The sequence below is a fragment of the Dermacentor albipictus genome, chromosome 7 (genome assembly GCF_038994185.2).
Source record: "Dermacentor albipictus isolate Rhodes 1998 colony chromosome 7, USDA_Dalb.pri_finalv2, whole genome shotgun sequence".
In the NCBI taxonomy this organism is placed as follows: Eukaryota; Metazoa; Arthropoda; class Arachnida; order Ixodida; family Ixodidae; genus Dermacentor; species Dermacentor albipictus.
In genome coordinates, this window is record NC_091827.1 from 76,982,296 (window position 1) to 76,999,871 (window position 17,576).

Consider the following 17,576-nt stretch of genomic DNA (forward strand, 5'->3'; position numbering starts at 1 on the left):
TTTTCGTACCTGCCCGATGTAGCAACGTTGCAGACAACAGAGGCCAGCAGGAACGAGTGTCCAAGTGTCCCGACCTTCCGCTCGCACGTAAGTACCTATTCTGCGACATGACGTCATAACTTGGGTTCTGTGTCTTAGGTACCTATATTTCTTTATGTTTGGCGGTAGAGAGCTTTGCGGGGGGATATCTAACTGGGTATTCCTTCGTCCTGTTCCTTGTTGCAGGAAACTTATTCCTAGCCTAAATGCCTGGAAACTGTCATAGTGGTAAGGATTACAGAAGGGTACGGAACAAGGAAATTCAAGGAAATTCAAGGCGAGGAAATTTGGAGGTTTCCGGTTTTCAGCTATTCAATTTTTTTTTTTTTAAATCCAAGGGCACCTAAGCACTTATGTGTTGTGAATCATTAGTGTCCAGTTGAATGCCGCTGAGCTGTCATACGAGTTTTAGGCTGCGACTAACGTACCATAGTGGTGCGTGCTGCCCGAGCCAGCTAGCAGTAGCAGCCTGCGGTGCCAACGCCGCATGCCGCCGACGCCCTTCACGACGAGAGACACCGGAAACAGCAGTGGCCACCAAGGCCGGCAGGCACGCGCAGCAGCCAAGCGGGGTGAGATAAGTATACGGACTACGTGCCGGCTTCCGAGAGCCAATCGACGGCACCCTGTCTCGCGCGTCACGTGACTACCTCGCCGACGACAACCCGCCTCGCCCTGCGGCTTCGCGTCGCCATGTCTGCTCCGTCGAAAGTGCGGCTGTCTTTGCTGATAATGTGTGATCACAGCCGGCTGGCATCTGTTTTCTCACGAACAGTTCTAGCGTGGGTGCGGTTTTGACAATACGGGACCTGGTTTATTAGAAAGCTATTATAGGTATTTAGGGCCTGGAAGGTTTGTCAGTATTTTTGCTTGGGTTATGTGGACCGCTAAAAGCGCGCCCTATCTGAACGTTATTTTAGTATATGCACGAACTCCTTCGAAAAACTGACTCTACTTTAAGAGCGAGTGGTCGTATCTTAGCAACGAAACTTTAATTGCCCCAAACACTGGCGACGCGCTGATTGCGTACCTTCATCCAACTGAACGCCGGTCGCGTATCTCTGACGATTTCCTTCATGAATTTGAGCATGTTGTAGACGACGCCCGTGCTGCCGACAGGCGCCAGCAGCCGCGCGGCCAGGTAGGCCCAGGTGAGCGCCAGGCACTTATGGGTGAAATAGAGGCAGTAGAAGCCCTTGCTCACGTCGTGCTTGGAGATGATGTTGTGCTGCGACAGCACGTAAAGCATGTCGGCCTCCAGGTTGGTAGCCAGGTAAAAGGCGGCATCCTTCACGCCGTGCTTCGTCACCGCCTGCGTGGTGCGCGCGTGCGCGTGTATAGAGAAGACCTGACTGTGAAATGGGTGCGCCCCCGAAGTAGATTTGTCGAGATTTCGAAAACCGGCCTTGCTTCGCCAAATCAACCAAGCAAACAAAAATCTTTAGCAGATATGCAAGCACTCGCAAAGCGTACATCAATAACAGCATTACCGGAAAGGACACTCTTCTTGCAAGGACTTGCACGCACAATTCAACGCTTGTTACATGTTTTTTTTTTTTTAACAGAAGGCATATATACGTTAACGTCGATGGGAGCCCCACCTAATGTGAAAGCCTCCATCACTCTCGGGTTCTTATGAGGAGCGCATCAGCGTCTTCAACTGCTAGCATGCAAGCGACGGATGATTCGTACAGAAAGTGATCGTTGACTACCTCGTCAGCCACTTCTGTGATTATTGCCGCATTGTGTAGAGCATTGTCAGAGGAACGCTAGGAGATGCGAGCGATCCGCGCAAGATTTTGCACCGCTCACTAGGATACGCGTACATGTGAGCGGTGATACCTCAGCAAGACCAAAAGCTTCTTTAGCACCTATATTAGACACGGTGCTTAAAGGACTTCAGCGACTCACATCAGTTGCGTTACACCGCGAACTCTCCCCTTAGTCACCGTCACCTATCTCAGAGAGACATCTCCCCAACAATCTCTTGGTTGTGAAAGGATTAGTTTAGCAAACTGAACTTCGCGAGAGACAACAAACTTGTGAAGTTATAACGTATTGGAAGTTCGCTTCAGATATATGCAAGTCGATGTCACTAGCAGAGCAAAGTGCGCACATCTTCGCTGTCAACAACGAGGTCCACCTTGCACTCCTCCAGCAACGGCTCTCTCGGAGCAATGAAAGCTAACGGGACTTAGCACCAAATGGAAAGTAAATGTAAACGAGGTTTTGCAATGGACTTATATGGTTCCTTCACGCCAGTGAAACAGGACGTGAATGCATATGCGATCGCCATGTGCTTTTATTAAGTGCTGCTTTGCAAGCTCATAAGACTGCGACAAATTTCCCAGTGCGCATCAAGTTTCAGAAGACAGCGAAGTGTGAGTCATTTCGCTGGCACGCCGTAGTACAGAACTCCGGAAACTTGGACCACCTGGGGTCCTTTAACGTGCACCTAAATCTAAGCACATGGGTGTTTTCGCCTTTCGCCCCCATCGAAATGCGGCCGCCGTGGCCGAGATTCGATCGCGCGAACTCGTGCTTAGCAGCCCAACACCATAGCCACCAAGCAGCCACGGCGGATTTACCCGTGGAAAGAGGCAATTGGGCAGTTACAGAACAACCAATCCCAGGTGCTGAAAGGACACTTAGTTAGAGACTATATTTTCTTGACAGAATTCTAGCTCACAATCAATTGCAGCATTTATGGATTCTTTACTGCATGAGAAACGTACTGCAGGGCAACGTACGAGATGCCGCACCAAGTTTAGAAGGACTGAAAAGCAGAAACACCGGTTGATTGGAACCCCAATAGAGGTTGTGGGTTTGCTTTCACCTCCATTACTAACTATTCTGATAAAAAACAATCCATTAAATAAGATAGTGTGTGACGCCTAAGGCTCTGCTCGACTTCATTGATTCTGATATTCGTATGGTCCGCCAGCTAACACCATTTTGTACCGATTGTGACGTCAGCGTTCAGGTCACCTGCATAGCGGGCTTGTAAACCCCCGAGTTGTTGGTTAGTATGTCGTCGGTGACCACGAGGGCGAACTCCCCGCGGTGAGAGGCGCGCACAGCGGCCACCCAGTCTTCGGCCGAGACTCCGGTGACCATGCCTTGAAGCGCGTCGCGCAGCGTCATCTGCGCCATCTTCCTCTCGCCAGTGTTGAAGATCTTCTCAACTTCGGCGTCCATTTCCGTGAGGAAATTCAATCGGTCGTCGACGTCGGTGCGATTGAGCCAAACCTGGTGGAAACGAACAAGCAGCAAGAAGATGACGGATTCCCGTCCCGATCACTTCCCGCCATGTATAGCGCCAAACATGCGCGCAAGAAACGTCTCGTTAGTTGTGCGATTAGTTGTTCACGAATGACTGCACGCAACAAGAGGCTAAGTTATAACAGATTTCGACAGACTGAGCAGTGCCACCCTTTCACGGTTGCATGCGACAGACCGGACGTTTCCGACGCCGCGTTTGTTTCCCACTTAAACCAGAATGCAGGTACGCGCAAGAACCAGTCGTATTGACGTAAGAATACGGTGATGCCACTAACGCGTCCATCCAGTTTACGTCGAGCTTCCTATAGATTCCCGCATTTCTAGCAGCCATCTTTTCCACCTGTCCTACGCAAGGAAATTGCGAGTTATCTTAGCAAACGCACGACTGTCCATTTGACAACAAATCGAATCATATAAATACTCGGTTGCATAAACGAAGACCCTACTGAAGCATCAACAAAGAAAATCTGAAAATGAAGGGGAAACGCAATGAAGGGCTACCATAGGGTGTCCCAGCTACCATGTACCAAAATTTAAATATATGCTAACGCCACGTAGCTGTACAGTACGAAAGTAATGTTCTTTGCCGTCGATTGGAGATACTAAGATCGTTTTTTTGGATTCCGCCTAATTACATCAATTGTCCTAATTAATCGTCTCAAATATTGTAATTAGATGACAAGCGTCAATGAAATGTTTTATAGAGCAATATGAAGTGCTCCTGATACAGCTTTCTGTTGCTCAATACGTACGTGCTACACAAAAGTGTTTTTCCGAGCGTGAAAGAAGCCCGCGAATACACACGAAGTGTCTCGAGCGGCCATTCGCGCGGTAATCTTGCGTGCATTCGCGGGCTTCTTTCACGCTCGGAAAAACACCTTTATGTAGCATGTATCGCACAACAGAATGCTGTATCGGTAGTTTTTCATGTTGCTCCGAAATGTTGTGATTGGCACTTTTCATCTAACTATTATATTTCGGAAGTTCACTAATTATTTAGGGCTAATTATGTAGTTATGCGGAATGCAAAAAATTATCTAAGTATCGCCAAGCGACCGCAAAGAACATTACCTTGATCCTCACACTTTCGATATTTTTTTTATTTCATAGTATCTCGCTTATGTCTGTTAATTTCCGAATACTCTTTTCTTATTCCTGCTTGTGCGCGTGATTTTGGACATCAAATGTATTTATAGGTTTACTACACCTTCCTTGCTTGGGCCCGCGACCCCGGTCTGCCGTATATTGAAACAAATTGATAAATAAAAATACAAATAAATAAGGACTGTGAGTATCGAAGTATAGCGATCCAGCAACTTACCAAAGAAGGCGAGAAGGTTATTGAAACGCGGAACGGATTGAGTTTCATCGTGATCGAAAGTGCCCGTATTGCATCGGTGTGAAAGAACGAACGAGAGCCAAAGCGATTCAAACCGCCGATCAAATCTTTCACTCGCTGTCAAGTACGATAGCTGTTGCACGGTCCAGCATTCAGTACCGAGTTGGTTGCAATCACTCAGTGGGACGGTGCAGACGATAACCTACGACAGCCATCATTTGTACCACATGGCGTTCTTTAAGGTGCACCTGTATCTAAATGTATACACGGGCGTTTTCGTATTTCGCCCCGATGTAAATGCGGCCGCTGTGGACGGGATTTGATCCCGCGACCACGTACTTAGCAACCCAACACCATAGCCACGTCGGACAGCATTAGAGGCAGTTAAGTCATTGGGACCCAGCCTCACATTGGGAGCCGGAAAAGTACCGCTTCGTTTACGAAGAGATCCTGTTCTTCCACCACATGTTGAGCAAGTCTGTAGCCCACCACGATCCAGGAAATACAGCTTCCATTGGAACGTTTCAGCAGCCCGTCGACAAGAAAGTGGTGCATGGATTCATTGGCCTGTCTGCCTGTTACAAGCGCATTGCCAAGAACATTTCACGCATCGCCGAGCCCTTCATCCACAGTAAAAAATTAGACATCGAGTTCAAGTGGTAAACGCCGCAAGTCGAAGAGTTCCCAGAGCTGAAACAATGCCTGCATTCACCTTCAGTAATCGCCCACTCCAATGGGAATGCCGATAGCGAAATCCACACCGAACAAGTTGCGTAGGACTCGGCATCGTATTTGACGAGAGAGAACACGGACTCGAAAAAGTCATAGCTTGGGCTAGCCGGTCGCTATCGAAAGCAGAAGCCAATTATTCTAAGACTGTAAAGGGGTGCCTTAAATTGTTTTCATACGGGATACAGCAAACTTTCAATTCTGCCTGTACGGTAGGCCATTCAATGTCGTAACCGACCACCAGGCCGTTTGTTCGCTGGTAAATTCAAAGGATCCTTCACGCCACCTTGCACTGTGATTCGAAATCACCTGGACCTACAAGTCAAGACGGAAACACTCTGGTACGACTGCTTGTCTCATGCTCCAATTAAGCCGCAGCCGCGCGCTGATTAGGACGAGGACGCCTTCATGGTAACAATAAGCGCGGAGGACTACGCTGAACAGCAATGAAGATATCCGGCACTCGAGTGCCTCGTCAAATACCCAAAGAAAAAAAAACTGACGTCGTAGCCATGGTGTTTAAGCGCGGATTGTCTTCCTTTTTCTTACAAAACGATGTCCTAATAAAAAAAAACTTTCCAGCATGCGCCAACTCTCTTCTGGTTGTGCCCACATGACTGAGGTCAGATGTACTGCATGCCCTGCATGAAGATCCCACTGCAGGTCATCCAGGACTCTCCCGTACGCTCGCGAGGATACAGTAGAAGTACTACTCGCCGCACGACCACCGACGTCGGCCATTAAATCAAGGCGTGCCGAGAACGTCACCGACGCAAGACACCAACATCAAGGCCAGTGGGATTGCTACAACCAATCGAGCATCCTTGCAGACCGTTCCAGCAGATCGGAGTCAAATTGCTTGGACCTTTGGACCTTTATCGACGTCAACTTACGGAAATATGCGGATCGTCGTAGCGACGGACCACCTTACCCGCTTCGCTGAAAGGAAAGCTCTGCCGAAAAGTAGTGCAGCCGATGTGGTGGAAGTCATCGTCAAGAACATGATCGGGCGACATGGTGTTCCAGAAGTCCTCATCACCGACAGAGGAACGTCCTATACAGCAAAGCTCGCCCAAGCGATCCTGTGATTCAGCCAGACAAGTTACCGCACGGCAATTGCCTGCCATTCCCACACAAATGGCCTGATGGAATAAATAAAACTCTTGCTGATATGTTAGCAATGTACGTAGACGTAGAACACAAGTCGTGGGATGCCGTCCTTCCGTACGCAAAGTTCGCCTACAACACGGCACTGCAGGAAACAATGCAAAAAATGACGCTGTTCAAATTGGTTTACGGAAGGAACCCTGCAACGAGGTTTGACATCATGATGCCGCACATCACCGACGAAAACAACCTCGACGTGACCGCCTACCTCCAGCGTGTTGAAGAAGCCCATCAGCTCGCCCGCCCGCACATCAAGAACAAGCGGAAGGCAAACAGCCGGCACTAGAATTTTGACGACGCTAGGAGGAGTATACCAGCCCTTCGACCGTGTTTGGGTTTGTACCCCAATACACCGACGTGGACTCAGAGAAAAGCTACTGCGACGTTAGTTCGACCCATACCAGACCCTTCGACGTATTGGTCTACTGGACTATGAGGTCGCGCTAGATGACATTCCGCAATCACAGCGGTGCCGCGCAATGTCTAAAGTCTCCCACGTGGTGCGTCTCAAGTCATTCTACGCGCGCTAACGAACTTTCGGACTTGATTTCTTTGTTGCTTTGTTATCTTTCTGTACAGCGTGTGCTTTTGTTTTTCCCTTTGTGTTCTGTTCGCACCATCGGGACGATGCTTTTTAAGAGGGTGGCATTTATTTGCGTTTTAGGTGACCGTTGTCCACGAGCCAATCTTTGTTACAATATTATCACTCAGCTCAAGACGCGCCTTTCTGTATCGGAAGTTTCTTGGATGTTATCGCTGGTTCTACCCGATTTGTTGTCGCCGAACATTGTGTAATTACATTATATGCGGGACACGAATTGTGCAGTACTTTCTAGAATGCACGCGGGTACCAGCATTTACTTGAATTAGGAAGGAACACCAAAATCAAGTATGCCCCAGTAAATTCCAATACCAATTCCAATTCCAATACCAATTCAAGTATGCACCATGTAGCCCAAATGAATGTTGTACTAGCATTTGCGCTGGAACCTTCTACGAGTCACCCATGAATGGCTGACACGTCTGATCCGGAGATCAGATTTTCGACGATGGACGAGTGCGCTCATCGCTGTCGTTGTACTGAGTGTTACTTGTTTTGGAGTCCTGGAATGAGGACACCACCCACTCCACCTAAAGAGCAACGACCTCGATGCTCCCAATAAATGTTTTTTTTTATTCTCTCGCTTGCTGGGCACAGGTTCGCCCTATAAACAGCTAAGCTCATTGCTTACGTTGTGCCACTGTGGTTCTTCAACGTCACTACGACGTGACAGCATAACCTAGTGCGTATTGTTGAAAATGAATTAGAGCAACCACCAGTAATATTTTGTTCATGCCAATCAATTTGTTATTTAATTGCAATTAGCTATATTTAGTTAATGCTCTGAACGGCGTGCTGTGAATGAAGAATGTGCCGCAAATTGAAAGAAGCTTAGGCCTGGCGTGTTTTCAGTCGAGCACTTTTTGCCTGCTTATATTTTGTAGCTGATAACGAAAGCCAGTGAGAAAAAAATCACGTTACTAACCATCCGCCCGCATCAATAAACAGCGCCCTCAAACACGCTCCGTAGGAGCTATAGTGAGCGTACTCTTTCCATGACGCATCAACCACCAGTTATCGGCAATCTTTCCTTATCGACCCCAACATAGAGTTTCATACACTAATTACTAGAAGGAACTTTGGCACTGCAATCAATAAGCCACAACGGGAATGATGAGAAGCTTACACGGAGTTGTCTGATCTTCGTGCTTGTGGATTCACACGTTCTTGTGGATTCGTTTACTACGCTTTGCACGCCTTCATTATCGCAAATTTCAGAGCAACCTATACTTTTTTTAAGTGAAGAAGACGCTGCGAACACGCACAATCGCTACTAATTGCAACGGTTCAGCTTGTCGAGGTGGCCGAATCGAAATGCGCCAAGCGTCTCAAGGCACTGGCTTGCTTGTGATAAAATCATGAAGGCGTTATACGTATACCGTTTGTCGATGCATCCGTCCGTGGCGTGATGGTTTCAGTATCGGGCGTCTGTGCTAGAGGCCGTGTGTTCGAATCCCGCCATCGGACAATTTTAATCATGCCTATTTGACTATTTATCACCCAGTACGTTGTTGAAAATGACGAATTTACGAAGCCTCTGAAGCCTGAAGGACTAAGTTTAGGCAAATCCCTAAGTACATCCCATAATTACCACACTGGCTCAACCGCTCCACTTACAGGCTCCCGTAGACACTAGCGCCAGAGTGCCCTCTAGCAATTATTGCATGAAACTCTGTGGGCACCAAGACGCCACACTGTCGCAGGCGGGCCGCGCCAAGTAAAGCACCGTCTCTGCCACTAACTGCTACAGTGCTTCTTTGAGGGCGCTGCTTTTTGATGCGGGCGAACGGTTAGTCACACGATATGTCTTTTTTCGCGCGCTTTCTTTATTAGCCGGAAAAAAAATGAACGAGCAAAATGTACCTGGCTGGACACATTCAAGTTTCTTTCAATTTCCAACAATTTCTTCATTGAAAGAGCGGAATTGAAGCAGTATTTTAACGAAATTGCTAATTGAAATTGTCTGGTGAATTGAGTGGCATCAAAGGATATATTAACGGAGGCTTTTCTATTCGACTGTGAAGAATATGCGCTTGTTTATCTTCGCACAGAATGCCCCGTCTTTAAGAATGCGATGCACGATAGCTGGGACTCCCTGCAACAAACACACGTGCGCGCGCTCTTCTAAGCACTTTCATCCCCTCTCTACCACGTGACCGGCTACCACAGTTCACACACATTACTTTTCTTTTCCACTTTGACTCTCCCAGTGCTCACGCATTGAAAAATTCACGGAAATTTACAAAAATGGCGAACAAAGAGGTAAAATGAGAAAACGTGTACGATTCCAAAAAAAGGCAGTGCCTTCCAATTTGAGATCCAGGCTAGCTGCATGAGAAAGAAAAAGCATAATGAAGCAAATATTCCCAACAGTATGGCCTATGTGTATACTGCAGCAAAAGGCCTCGTATGACTCAGCACATTGTAATGGAATGTCATGATATTCATCCAGCAAGGACCGCAGGGAACGACCGCTTTTCAGAAGCGCTGTGATATAAAGTTAATGGGAGCGCTAACAGGTCAATGATCGAGATGAGCAATAGACATTTCGAGTACTTGTGGGAGAAAATGCACGAAATATAGTCATTACAGCACGAAAACTACGAAAGCCATTACAGGCATACGAAACTGTACAATATCGCAAATAGACCCACTAAAGCTCACCAAAATTCCCTGCAGCTGGGCTTGGGAGAACTCAAGAGTCGCCAAAATTGTACTCGGTCGGACTCACTCACTCAGAATCACGAGTGGGTTTGAGTTTTAGTAGGCCTGAGTGACTGAACGAATAAGTTTGCCGACCTAATATGCCCGGACGCTCACACTCCGTCGTGCTCATTCATCCAGTTGGACGACTAACCTCTGTCGAGAGAAAATTCAAAAGCATCGACGGGACTCGTCGCCAAGGGAGAAGGCCGTGCAAGCATTGCTGTACTTTTTTTGAGTGCTCTACCTATTTTCGTCAAGGCATATATATGCTTGGAATATAATCTTGATTTTTTTACTGCCCTATTTCTCAGCTCTTTCTAACATCCTCTTTCCGCATGAGTGTGCAAGGTAGTAAACCGCTAACTCCCGCTTCGTTGACCTTCTTGTCTTTCTTTAGTTTTGTTCCGTAGGCGTTGCCGTGACGTTAAGTATAAATTACAAGTGCGGTAGCACCGTGGCCGCGCGCAATATGCTGTGCGTGCGAGTGAAAGCGAGCGAGGCTAAACCGAGAATGGCGGCTTGATCTCGGGCGCGCAAAAGAGGAAGGCGGGAGAGGTGAGCAAGCACTCCGTCTTCCACCAAAATGGACGCCACGCAGGGCGGGGGCCGGGAGCGGGACGGGGGTGCTTCTACTCCGGCGACAGCTGCGTATGCCGCGGCGGAGCGCGGGCACTATCTTCAATGCGATTTGCGACGGGCACATAGTCTAGGTGCGCCGAGCGCTGATAGCTTCGTGACGTCCATTCGCTCGCTGCTGCTGCCGCTCTTTCTCACGCCAGCACTTTCACAGCGAGGGTCCACGATCATCGAGCGAGACGTGCGTACGCTTGCCTGTGCGCACGCGACACCACGTTTGCCGTTCCCTGTGCCTCACAGCACACGTGGATGCTTCGTGATCTCTCCTCAGCAGCTTACCTGGAGGATTGTAACGAAGATGTCGTGAAGGCCGCTGAATGGTCGGCCGAGCTTCCCCGACAGGCTGTAGCCCTCGGTTATAAACAGCATGGGACGGCCAGCCTCGTGGATGAACCGCAAGTGGAACAGCGTGTACACGCCCACCTGCGGCGGCACGTCACAGAGAGTAGAGTCACGAGGTTGCCACAAGTATACATCTATTGAAGGCAGTTCCGACAGCCAATTCTAAAAGCTGAGCTAACGGTACTTCAAAAGAAAAAAGAACATGCGCTATATATCCAATAGTCTCTTAAAAAGAAAATGTCACGCGTAGTTTATCTGCATCCGGTCACATTCACCCAGCTAACAAATGTTAAAAGTTGGTACTCAGCGCAAGACACGAATCTGAAGTTTCTCGAATGTTATCGATGGTTCTGTGTGTTGCCTATGTTGTCGCCGGGCCTCGTGTAATTGAATTCTGTGCGCGACGGGAATACTGGTGTGCTTTGTGGAACATACGCGAGTAGCAGCGATTACGTTGGAAGGTTCCTTGAGCCATGCATAAATAGCAGACGCGTCTAATCAGATTTTCGACAATTGCCGACTGTGCTCGATGCTATCGCCGTACTTTGAGAGTAGCCTGTTCTTGTGGACAAAGGTTCGCCCGATACAGAGTCTGTTTCGTGATACTTCAACGTCCTTCACCATCAGTGCAACGTGGCATTTAGTGGAGGTGCGAGGTGGACGTGCACCACAGCGTCCAGAAGTTCTCCACGCCCTTCATGATGACCCACTGGCAGGGCATCCCGGTATTTCCCGTATGCTTGCGCGAGGACTCAGGAAATACATCACTGGCCACAAATGCTTTGTTTAGCGCAAAACAACCACAAGAAAGACGACATGACAAGGCGGAAGCATTCTCCATACAGTCGTTGGGGTCACAGCGCTTTGTGTGGCTTCTTTAACCTTGCAGAGTGCTGAATATGGTTTTTTTTATACTGTTGCATGAGTGCGCTCTTGTGATCAAATGTTGGTGGTTCCTACACATCATGCTCACTGCGCATGTTCCTCTCGTTTCCGCTAGCTATAAAGGAGCGCGATGACATAAAAAGATATCAGTTGACGGTAAAAAAAATTGAGCGCTTTGCCCTATTGTCTTTCTTGTGTCTGTTGCTTTGCGCTAAACAAAGTATTTATGGATTCGCACCAACTAGCCCATCACTAGCCACGCTTGAGCGCCGACTTTACCCATTGCGTCAAGACGTGCCGAGGCGGCCAGCGAAGGAGGGCTCCACCGACAGAGCAAGCGAGATTGCAATACAAAGTCGCTTCCCCCTTCCCGCTTGTTTCCATCTTCGTCTAGGATATGTTGCTGTATTGTAGTTGACTTGCTGCCTAATAATTTTATGTGGTTCCAAAATACCCTAGGCGCGGCCTTCTTTTTCTCACGTATTTCTGACAACCAACGTTCACTTTCACCTTCTAATTTTGCTTGCACCAGTATTTGAACTATACACTTTTTCTCCCGGTATATTTCCCATTTGCTTGTTACTTCATCCTGCGGCAACTGCGCCTTCTTTGCCTGCCTGTGCTCTCGAGATGCTTTCTGTCGTTCGGCGATCGCTTCTCGTATCTCCCTGTTCCACCAGCTTTTCGGTTTCTTTCTTCCTTTCCCACAAACGTTGTTTCTCTTTCCGTATTTCTGTCTTCATTACACTTAGTAGCTCAACATATTCCCACTCTTTATTTGGCCATTTGACAAGTTCTTCCTCGACTCTAGTGACTACATTTGCTATTTGTTCAGCCTTCAAATTTGGACTGGCCATTCTGCGCTCCTTCTACACTCACTTCCCATCCTACACATCCCATTTTCAAAATGATGCTCTTATGGTCACTCCCTATGCTGCCATACCCTTCCTCATCAATCACCATTTCTCTCAACTTATCATGAATTCCTTCCGTCATCAGCCAGTAATCAATGGTTAATTGCCGGGTTCCCACTTCCCGCGTGATCTGCCCTTATCACTGTCACAGAGTGCATGCCCGCGCCCCTCTCAATATGGCCGCCATTGCCACAGCAGCAGCAACGCCGCTTGCACGGCGAAGGGGAAGAGAGCTTCCCATTGTCCCGAGCTCGCACGACCTGTTTGGTCACGTGTGTCGCCTGAGCGCGGCGGAGGGACGAGGCGGCTCGGCGAGCGGCAGAGCAGTTTGGAAGACGAAGCAGCTTAGTCGTGCACCGGGAGACAGCTGAAGATGTGGTCGGCAGGCTGAAACCCCCAGGCCGAAGTCTTCGCCGTTCGACCGACAGACGGTGCAAGTCCGTCAGGATCTTCGACAGCGAGGCACCAGCAGCCCGACGCTCTTCAGACCGGGATCTCGGCAAGCACGCCACAGTTAAGCCTCGTGTTCCATCCCGCTCTCAAAACTTTCCGCCGGACTGTATTTTTTTAATCGCGTTTCATCTTTCATTTATTTATCCATTGCATGTTAATTATTGTATGTTCTGTTAGTGTAGTGTTTGCCCTATTTATTGTCGCGTGTATCTTGTATTTATGTCGCGTATTTTATTTGTTGTTCGCGAGTGTAGGAATTCCCACGTGGTGGGCTTAGTGTCGCGCGAGTGGCGTCAGGGCGTGTGTTGTGTGACCCGCACGCCTTCCGCGAGGTAGGACCCACTACTGGTAGTTTGCATGTTTTTTTTTTCCCATTATGTCTCGGACATGATTTGATTTTATTAAATTGAATGTGTGTGTTTTACGTCGCCTTCCGTCTCATGCCTCTGGTTCACGGTCGATCAGGCGTGGACCTTATCGCCGGTAAGCAGTCGAACCCTCACTAAACGCACGCGGGGTGGGTTTGTTGTCGCCCCATCCCCTCCGGTTCGGAGAGTGCGACTAGCTCACCACCAATTCTCGACAACTGGCGTCCGCACGAAAGGACTCGCTGACCGCGATCTTCCGTGACCACGAGGCATAGCGGGCGGAACAGACGCGTATCGCCGCGAGCGGGAAAAGGCCGAGATATGCCTGAGGGATTGCTCGATGAATTGGAGCGCATCGTGGCCGTCGGGAGGCAGATGGGCCATAGAGAAAGAAATTCAACAAGAGGGGACACTCTTCAAAAACTGGCAACAGGAAACACGTCACGCCTAGTTTCAACAACCGTTAGTTGACGCGAGCATCAGAAAAAAAGAATGTGAAATAAACTTCCAGACAACGTTCTTTTTTTTTTATTCCTTCCCTCTAAAGTTGAAAAAGTGTTGCGTGTAAATGAACTTATACTTTGCAACTTTTTGTTGCGTTGCCTAGCAACAAGCTAGCGGCACGCCCGACGCGCGTGCATACGTCAAGGTCGATTCAAATAGGTCGCGAAGCTTCGGGCGAAAAGCGGTTCAGTACAGATTGTCACCGACATCAGCATGGGGGGTTATGGGAGCAGCGATTGAAGCGCGACTATGTTTGGAGGGAACAAACATAGGGAAAGAAAAACTCGTATTTTAATTCAAACGAGACACAGATTCATTCAAGGAAAATAAAATTCCTAGTCAATTTCATATATTCGTGACGAGTTAAGAAAATAGAAGTTCAATTTATTATTAATAATAAATGCATTTCTTTTCAGCGCCCATCGCTACAGGGGGCGTTGACGCCACTATCACTCGCAATGCAATGCACGTCTTGAAATGGGTAGAAAGGCGCACTCGTAAAGTTCACCTGTTGAAATACGCCCCCCTCACAGTTTGTGCTTTCTTGCTTGTCGAAGTTTGTCTGGATTTGGTGACGCGGGTAGCTTCATCGCTTCTGAATCTGTTCAGTCAAAAGTAGTGAGTTACGACCGCCAGATAATTGTGTAGTTGTTTTCGTGCGACTGCGCTGGCCGACGGGCTTGGCATCCGACAAAAGGATCAGCACTCTACACCTAAAGCTTTCGTCGGCCTCCAAAGAAAGTATGTTCTGTGCAGGGATGCGATTTCGACAACCGTACGGCTGGCCTTTTCCTGCATCGCTTTTCACGCTGAAAGCTTGAAACGCCCTTCAAGTCGAATGGCGAGGCATTTGAATATATAGCTCCAAATGAAGGACAACAAAACAAATTTCGCGCCTTCGAAAACAAAATGACGTCACTTCTGCTTCTAACGGACATGGCGTCACATTATTTTTTCTTCCGCCGGAAGTGTTCCCACCACATACAGATGGCGCTAAGCCCCATGAGCCGCCGATGGACAGCCATGTTTTGAACGTATGGGCTCCTATGGAAGCTTCGCTACCACGTATATTTACCTTGCATACGTCATGTGCCAGACAAGCCGCAGGAGTGAGCGAGGATGGTCGTACGTGCGAAGCTCGCGTGCTCGGCGACCCGTCTGTTTTGGATATAGCCCATTTTATTGGGCTCCCGGCCTTCTCTATGCTTCTCTTGCGTGTGGTCTGCATTTCGACACGGCACCACTGCACTACTGGACAACGGCAAGGTGAGAAATTGTGTTTGACAGTGTGCGGCTCATTTTAATCACATTTAGGCTTAGTTCGAGTGGCGCAGTTCGCGAAAAACAGCACCGCCGTCCTGGCGCAGTTAATTTGAGTTAATGCCTCGTCCTGGCAGATGTTTGCGACGCTTTCTATGAGCCCCAACATTAACTTATTTCGGTAGTTTTTGGGCACGCTTGCCGCGCCCGGCTTATTGACGCAGTAAGCGAAAACCGGCTCGGCCGTGTGACGCATTTGCGCGCGTACATGCGTGTACTACGTCGCAGCGCCTAAGACAGACAAGTTTTCGCACATTCTGTGGCCCCCAACATTATTGTAACTAACGTCGTTATATTTGGGGTAGTTTAGAAGCACGGTTGCCGCGCCCGGCTTATTGACGCAGTTAGCGAAAAGCAGCGCGGCTGTGTGCCGCAATTAGTTACGCGTGTACTGAATCTTACTGGTAGAAGTTCGTCACGCATTCTCTGACCCGAAAAAGTATTGTAATTTATTGGGTATATACTTTTTGGGATACCTTGAGGCTTGCTCGCCGCGCCTGGGGTTGTGAAGCTGTTAGCAAAAAAGCAAGCCGGCCATAGTTAGTTAGTTTTGAGTGTACGGAATTTTAGTGGGACAAGTTTGTGACGCATTTTATAGCCCTGCAACAACATATATCTTATTTCGGTACTCACGCTTCTCGAAAACACGACGAGCGATTGCCGAGAGTGATAACACGGGAGTGTTGCATGCGCCGGCAGGACGCGTAAAAGATAACACGGAGGAGCTCAAGAACATGGCATTTATTTATTCTGAGCGACTGAAAACAGGCTTTGCACCCACGAGTCTCACTTGAGTGCGATTAGAAGGCATTCTGCGAGCGTTAACATGGTCTGGCTGAGCCTGTGTTGTAGCCACCTTTGTGTACTTGGCGTACCATCGTGTCGACTGAGGCCAAGTTGTTTGGGAAACGCGCAGTCACCCGCGTATTTGTGCACTTAAAGTGCAGGAAATAATGCCCGGGAAAGGAGGGGTGCTTGAAAGTCGGATGTCCAGATTTTATGGCATTGTTTGGGAGGCGTCTTTGCTGCGAAATATACCTAAATGTGAATTTATCTGTAATGCCGCTCATTCACCACTTACGCACGTTTCGCCTCTACACGCAATACTCTTGTTCTGTCAATATACCGAAATGATACATGCTTGTAATTTACTTTCTTTCAGCTGATGGAATCCGGTGGAGCATCGTACGGCAACGACTGCTGCTTACCTGATGCCACAACTTTGGATGAATGCAGAAGCCCGGAACGAGCATTTATATAGAGCAAAATAAACATTTCATTTCAGAAGACGTCTTTCGTTTTCTTTATGAAATTGCAGCCGACAGATTCGGCGCAGTCTTGTAAAGGTCAATCGCAATCATTTCTACTTATTAATGAAACGATTCCACGCCAAGGCCACGCGAGGTTCAGCAGAAGCAAAAAAAGAATGCCGCGCCGAGCAGCGGAGCCGGTGCGGCCTGTACCAACTGGTGTTCAAAACGCGCGCGCCCTAAACCGAAACCGGAAAGAGTCAACAACATCCGCTTGGTGCGCTACAGTCAATTCGGCCGCTGGGCTCTATGGGAGTGTCCGCTCTTGTTGAAATTTCTTTCTCTATGGATGGGCCTTGAGGGGCCAGCGCTCCGGCAGTTTTTGCGCGACATGCGCTCCAAGGAAGAGGCGGATCGTCGCGACCGCAGGAAAGCGCGAGAGCTGCGACAACGCGAGGCGGAGGAGTGCGATGCGGCACGTCACGCAAGCAGATGCCTCTGGCGTGCGCAACGCTATCGGCGACATTCGGCCGTTTCTCAGCCAGCCAAGTTGGGCTGAGTCACTTGCGTTTTGCGAGATAACGTGGCTTAGAGCGTGCGCTTATCGCCACTGGTAGGGCGCGTATGTTCTTTCAAGGCAGAAAAGAAGCACGTTGGCGCCAACGCACGATGACTCATTTTGTTTTCTGGGGACACGCATCCTAGCTAATGAAGCAGACGACGGCTTGTACACGGCAGACGACGGTGTGGGTCACGTTAGGAAAGCAAAACGGGGTCACCAGCGCCAATTTGTACGCCTCGCGCCTGCGTCACGCCTCGAAGAAAATGGCGGAAAGTCCAAGAAAAAGCCCCTGGCTGAGAGCCTGTGTTGTGGCCACCATTGTGTATAAAGCGTACTATCGCGTCAGCTGAGGCCAAGTTTTTTTGGAAACGCGCAGTCGCCCTTGCATTTGCGCTCTTAAAGTGCAGGAAATAATGCCCGGGAATAGGGGAATGCTTGGAAATCATATGTTTTCTACATAATTTATAGTACGCCTTGGT

The 17,576-nt window shown here is 48.7% G+C and overlaps 1 protein-coding gene across 1 annotated transcript in view; it reads right to left on the reverse strand.

Moving 5' to 3' along the window:
* LOC135899077 (endothelin-converting enzyme homolog) overlaps positions 1-17,576 on the reverse strand; it is a 76,992-nt gene that overhangs the window by 21,655 nt on the left and 37,761 nt on the right. The window contains exons 8-10 of the mRNA XM_065428326.2: positions 10,779-10,922; positions 3,028-3,288; positions 1,070-1,351 (exon numbers count right to left, since the gene is read on the reverse strand). Coding sequence (XP_065284398.1) covers positions 1,070-1,351; positions 3,028-3,288; positions 10,779-10,922 — 687 coding nt within the window. The remainder of the gene's footprint in view (positions 1-1,069; positions 1,352-3,027; positions 3,289-10,778; positions 10,923-17,576) is intronic.